This window comes from Strix uralensis, chromosome 8 (genome assembly GCF_047716275.1).
Source record: "Strix uralensis isolate ZFMK-TIS-50842 chromosome 8, bStrUra1, whole genome shotgun sequence".
NCBI lineage: Eukaryota > Metazoa > Chordata > Aves > Strigiformes > Strigidae > Strix > Strix uralensis.
The window spans coordinates 24,829,912-24,836,427 of NC_133979.1; the positions used below are offsets into that span (position 1 = coordinate 24,829,912).

General features: G+C 49.0%; 1 protein-coding gene across 2 annotated transcripts in view; it reads right to left on the bottom strand.

Annotated features, from left to right (window-relative positions):
- NR5A2 (nuclear receptor subfamily 5 group A member 2) overlaps nucleotides 1–6,190 on the bottom strand; it is a 97,212-nt gene extending 91,022 nt beyond the window's left edge. Inside the window, exons 1-2 of one of the 2 annotated variants that reach the window (XM_074876727.1) lie at nucleotides 6,080–6,175; nucleotides 5,908–5,949 (exon numbers count right to left, since the gene is read on the bottom strand). Coding sequence is in view for 1 of the 2 variants with exons in the window: in XM_074876726.1 (XP_074732827.1) it covers nucleotides 5,908–5,971 (64 nt within the window). In the remaining variant the exon portion in view is untranslated. Of the gene's footprint in view, nucleotides 1–5,907 lie in introns of both variants that reach the window. The other variant, XM_074876726.1, reaches the window with a different exon arrangement.
- Nucleotides 6,191–6,516: the final 326 nt, after the last annotated feature.

A 6,516-nucleotide genomic window follows, 5' to 3' on the forward strand; every position in this document is an offset into this window, starting at 1 on the left:
GGCTTCTCTCGTCACGTTGAGAGGGAATACTGCTTTTAATTCCTACGGATTCATTTGAGCGGAGGCTGTTAGTGCCTCCAACTCAGGCTTTAGAAAGTAAACTGTCCCCTCTTAGAGAACTGAAAACAAAAACCAACCAAAAAACCCCAAACACGAAAATACACCTTTTTTTGTGTATCTTTTTTGTGATCCACTGTCAGGGAAACAGAGTGGGTGTTCCGGGCTGAAATACTTTCTGTAGTAAAACTCACACCACAGAGGATCGCTTTCCAAAGCCTTTGCCTTTGTTCTGCTGCGCATCTTTCACTGTTGCCTTACGGAGATGTGGATCCTCTGCGGTCCGAAGTAGAGGGCCGTTTCCAAAGAGCCACTCCCTGGACGGGGAGCTGCCTGCCGAGCCCGGCCCGCTCCCCGCTGCGCGCCGGAGCGCACCGCTGCAGCCGCCGAGGCAGAGCTGCGGGAGCCGCCGGCTGAGGAGGAGCGGGGCCAAGCGGGCGGCAAAGCCTCGCTGGGATGGCCGTGCTTTCATTGTCACCGGTGAGGTGCCGGAACGCCTCACCTCGGCCCTCCGTCGCCGGCTCCGGCCCGCCGGGCCGGGCCCCGGGCAGCGCCGTGCCCCCGCGCCCATCGCCCCGCTCGGGGCGCGCCCCCTCCCGCGGGCCGCCCGCCCCGGCGGGCACCGCTAACGCATCTTTCGCTGCAGGGCAGCTTCTCGACGGAGATTTTGCTGAGCAGACTGGAAGGCGTGGACGGGCTGAGGCCCCGGGGAGGCGCGAAAGCTGAGGCACCCCCGGGAGCCCCTCGGGAGGCGGCCAGCCCTGCCCGGAGCTGGCGGGAGGGGCTCCCTGGACCCGCAGCACCACCAGCGAACTGCAGCCTTTTCCCCCGGCAGCCTTGATCCGTCAGGACACTTACACATCCAGTTTTGCAAGCAGGAACTCTGCTAGATTTTTTTTTTTTTTTTTTTTTTTCCCCACGATAAATTACATGAGTTCCGTAGGGAAAACGCCTTCTCGTCCCGTACTGCTTGGACCTGTTGCCGCTAACGGGGCGACGGGGAAAACGTGCTCGCTCCGATGGCGCCTGCCCGCTGCGGGGGTGCCGGCCTCCCCCCGCTAACGGGAACCAGGACCCGAATCCAAGAGCGGGGGCCCCTCTCCGCGCCCGCCCGCCTGGAAGCGGAGCCGCTGCCCCGCGCGCTGCCCCGCGCGCTGCTCCGCGCGCTGCTCCGCGCTGCAGGGCGGGCGGCCACGCTGCCGGCGGAGCCGCCGCGGGGCCAGGCTGAAGGGAGGCCGCGGGCCGTCCCGGCGCACCCCTCCTCCGCCGCGAACCCGCCGCCCCTTTCCAACACTGATAATTATTTACTTTTCTGATGAGGCTCTTTTGTTTCTGCCTGGGCTGCCCTTTTGGAGCCGAGTGCGGAACATCTAGTTAGAAAGGCTAGAGCTCGGTCTGGAAATAGAACTCCAAATATATTTGTATATAAAGCAAGGCTCCTGTCAGGGCTGAGCGCCGGTCTCTGTATCATAAGAGATAATTGATTTCTATCCTGCACAGACAGGCTTAAAAATGAAATTTCTTTTGCTGAGGCAACTGACCTTGATCTGTTGGTGGAAAAAAAAAAAAGATGTTTTAGGTCTGCTTCTCCCCCCCCCCCCCAATAATTATGTTTTGAAGCTTGGAAAACTTTATTTAAAAAAATAATGTAGCTGATCTTTATCATTAAAAAAGTTTAAGCTCATATATATATAACTATCTCATATAAGATTTCTCCACACAGAAGCATAACTTCATAAAACAAACCATGAAGATAAACTAGGCATAGCTTATACTGAGAAATCTTGATAAGGATTGTGTACATATGCATGCCTGTTCATTGTATATAAGAATGCATTAACATATATTAAGATATAAGGTTGCATAGCTATGTAATATATATAAAGTACTCATGTAATATGTGAGTAAACTCTAGACATTAATAATAATCTGGCATGAGAAGTGGTAACGGTTTTCCCCGCAATGCAGCCAAACACAGCTCCTGCTGCAGATAATTCTTCCCTTTCACCCTATATAAAGACAAGTTTGAGAGCTGACCTTTAAATTACCCACAGGGACGAGTGGCTGGAGGCATTTTGTCAGCATTGGAGGTTTCCCTCGGGAGACCACAGGCATCATCATTGTTACTTTGCCTCATGTATTTGGGTATTTAAAAACAGACTAACTGGAAAAAATACTGCCCCTTTTGTAGACAGCTCATTTGCAGTATAACGATGGGAAAAGTATTTAACAGGAAGAAAATTGATTAACAGTAAAGAATAACAGCAGAACAGTAAAGAATAACAGCAGAAGTTCAGTTATAAGAAAGAAATGCTCATGTCTTGCAGTCCTCACACAGCCCAAACTGTTCACTCCTGTGGAAGCTTTGCCCGCATCATTGCTGGCCAAAATCCTAATGCAAACTTTTAAAGATAGTATTTGCTGTCTTTGTTAATCGTATGAAGTTTCATTATATATGCATTATAATAATAATAATATTACAGAAAACCAAACCCTGCCAAACTCAAGAGCACTAATTATAATACTGTAAACTGCCTGAGGACATACATTAAAATTAAGATGGCAGTAAGGATTATACAAGCTGAAAAATTTCACAGTAAGAAACTACAAGTAGATTATTTTCCTCTTATATAACCATTTTTTCAAGTTAATGAAACAGTTATTTCTGTTAAATAATCATAACTAATGCTTATAAAAATTGCATAGTGTCCCTGATGACACTAAGACAAGAGGCTGATTAGAGGAAAAATAAAACTAGTCAAGTAGCTTTGTATTGTCCCGGAATCTGGTAGAAGAAAACAATCATGGTACTTCCATAAAAATTTTCATAAGTCCATACGATGTTCTTCATCTGGAAGATAGGAGGTGCTATTAAGGTTTTGTGAATTCCAGATGCCTCTTTGACTATATGACTGTAAACCTAAAAGCAGGTGTTAACACCAGCTAGTGCCCACTCACATTCCAGCTCCAGGCTGGTTGGGTTTGCTCTCCAAGGGACAGATCCCACTGCTATGTAAATTGGTGGAGTTTGATTTGCATCCATGGGAGCTGGATGAGTCCCTCCTTGCTGAGAGAAAGCTTGGTCACTCCTGCGGCAGCATGTCACTGATTTATACCAAACACTACCTTATCCCCAGGTGGGCAAATGCACTGGGTGCATCTTTTCAAAGCAGGTGCTCCCTGGCAAGGACACCTCTCAGCCCCTGTGGCAGGAAGCAGCAAGCGCCCCTGGCCTGAGGGGCTGGTAGAGCCATGGCAGGCCCTCACAAGGCCACCCACTCTTCATGAAGTTAGAGAGGAAAAAGCGAAGGAGTCGCTGGGGAGGACTGGGCAAAAGTGAAAGTCCAGGATGGGATTTACTCTTAAGAGCACTTGGCCCTGCTGCTGATTGTACTTACACCCTGTGAGGACAGCTTTTTCTTCCAAAGAATTACTGTCCAAGTGCAAATAAGAACAGAATCCAGCTCCTTCCTATTTGATTCTCCCACCTCCAAGCAGAGGCCCGCAGGTTGGTGCTGGTTACATTTAACCCTTACAGGTATGAGGTGATCTGTTTACAATGCTGAGTTAGATGAACTTTTCCGTGATGCCGCCATGGGGTCTGATTGGGCAGTGTCACACAAAGGCAGAAATCTCCCCCTGACCCAGAGCACACAGGACTTTGAAGAGTTTCACAGGATTTAGACATGCTTTTTCTGGGCCGTGCTTTGTGTATCTGTCCTGGTATATATGTGTGATACAGCACATATATAAGTGCATTTTGGAGGTATGGTGACAAGAGTGCTCTGCTAACTTCTGTCTCCCACCAATCTGTTTCTCACAGCTACATGATTTAGGGAACCCAGACCTGCCAGTCTTTTGGAAACCATGAAAATGCACTCAGCTGGTCTAAATATGACAGGTAAGAGTGTCTTATTTTCCCTTCTCCTTGGGTTGTATGCTTTCACCCTGAGAAACCTTATCTGAGTGACCACCCTTCAGATACATGAGATGTATTATTATTTTACTATCCCATGCTGAAGGCTGAGGAGAGAGGACCAGAGGCTTCTCTAGCACCTTTCCCTCCCTGGCAGCCAGAAAGAGCAAAAGTCAGGAGGCTCAAGAGAGTGAGGCCCAGCTGGGAAGCTGGACTCATCCCCCTTTTCCATGTCTTTCTAGGGGCAGAGCTGTGTGGAGGAGCACCCTACATCTGTAGAGAAGCACCTGTGGGTCTCTGGCTTTGACTGCTCTGTGTGTTTGCTGGGATCAGCCCTCCTTTCCTAGGTGTGGCCTGACCCTGGCCACAGCCATGTCCAACAGCCCAGGAGTGCCCTGTGCCCTCTGGCTGTCGTGGATGGGATACCCTGACAACCCTGCCAGAGAGACCACATGTCTCCCTCTGAGGAGAGGCACCAGGGGCCCACCCCAGAGTGGGGCTGGCACCAGGCACAGCTGGCCAGGCGTCAGGCAGTGGTGGCCTGGTGGTGTGATCCATGGGGCATTAGTCCTCCAACCATCCATTTGCATCCCAGCAAACCTCGCTACAATGTTGGGCATGGTTCTGGTGCGGGAGGTGTAGAGCCGTTGAAAAGGGTGAGAAGGGAGCCCCTGGAGGCTGGCTGTCTGGGACACAGCCAGGTCTGAGGCGGGAGCGCTTCCCGTGGGCACCCTCCCCTTCCCTGGGAGAAGCAGCGGCTCCACCCAGGAGATCAAGATCAGGTTTCAGCTATGTTTGAGGCTATTTCCTGCAGCTGCTGCTGCGCCCTCCATCCCCACGGTCCCAAAGCCTCCCTTGATGGCCAGGTGCCCGTATCACACCCAGCATCAGGGCAAGTGCCTCGCCTGCCATGTGATGATGCTCTTTGGGGGGAAGAGGAGGAGAGTGAGCCCTGGTTCCCACACGTGAGCCAAAGCTCTCTTCTTTCACCCTTGCCATAAACTGCTGCACCAAAGCACAGCCTTGCAAAAACCTGGGCTGTGGAAACTGCAGTGCTACTGGGCTGGCTTGCAAAGAGCCTTCCGCTCTGTGAAGGAGAGGTTTCCCTTGGCAAGCCTTCTCCAACCCTGCTCAGCCCCGGCTCTGACCTGGGCATGGGCTGACAGGGCAGGGAATGCTATCGCACTGCCAAAGGAAAGGCACCTTGCTCCCAGTGTCTGGTGAGAGGTAGAATGACCCGAGATAGGAAGTGCGAGGAGAAGGGCAGGGAGGTGGTGGGGAGAGGCAACCGCTGGGGCTCGGTCACAGCCACTGCAGCCCTGGGGCAGCCGGCTGTGCGATGCCCCTCACTGCTGCAAGCCAGAGCAACCCGTGCCTGCCGGCTTTCTGATGGGGAGCAGATGCTGTTTCCATATGCTAATGAAAGTATTCACTTCTTCACTGCTCTGAAGCCTTAACCGACTTTTATTATCCAGCCCACCCCCACTGAATAATGATATATCTGCATTTTTAGCTATAAAAAAGAATCTGCGTTTGACATGTGTGTTACAGATAAGACCTGAAAACATTCCTGCGGTTTTCTTCAACAAGAATAGTCAGGTCAGAAGCAATTTAAATCTCATTTTTGCAAAAGTTTATACACGCACATACACAAAATTTCACAGTTATTAGCAATTGTAATAGATAAAGATACTATTAATTATCCGATTATATATTTGATAGTTGCATTATCTCTGGAGAAAATTGTTATTCACTAAATCATCAGCTGTTTTCTTACATTCTTATGTTGTATCTTAAAGTTCTTTTTTGCCTAAATATACGTGTGAATTAATCAGTTTTGTTGGCTTGCCCAATTGTAATGATTTTTTCAGTTTGGACAGCCCCAAGTCTAACATATTTATGCAGAGTCTTCAAAACAGAAAACTGTTACTTACCAACTGACGTAAGTCCATGTTTTATAGATTCCTGTATGATGGCTGTGTGGGAACCAGAAGACATTATTAGGTGTAAATATATAGTACCCTTGGGTGCAAGGTGTACAGCATTGAGTACAGAAGAGGTGCAGCCTGTAAACTTTTCTGGCCTTGAGACCCAGGCTATAATAACCTTCAGTGAAAGTCGGCGTGATGAACAACAACAAAAAAAAATTATCCAAGAATTCAGAAAGTAACAAGCATGTCTTTGAGTGGACTCTGTACTTTTTCCAGCATTAGTGACCTGCTGTAAACCATGTATCCCATTTCATGATAGTGTCTAATCAGAAGAATTGGAACTTGTGATAGGTTTGGCACTGTCACGTGATTTTGTACAGCTTGATAAGAGGACCCTGTTATAAAGTGACAGCAAAAGAGATAAGAACTCTTGGCAGATAATGGCAGAGAAATGATTAACCTAGAGTGGAGAGGTGCTATGAAGCCCAGAGAGTGGGAGGTTGTAAAGTTGTGGGGTCATAAGATCATACTGAGTGGATGAAAAGCCATACCAACGTAAGTGTAATGACTATAAACTCAGACTTGTGACCTGTCTTCTTGATGTCATCACCT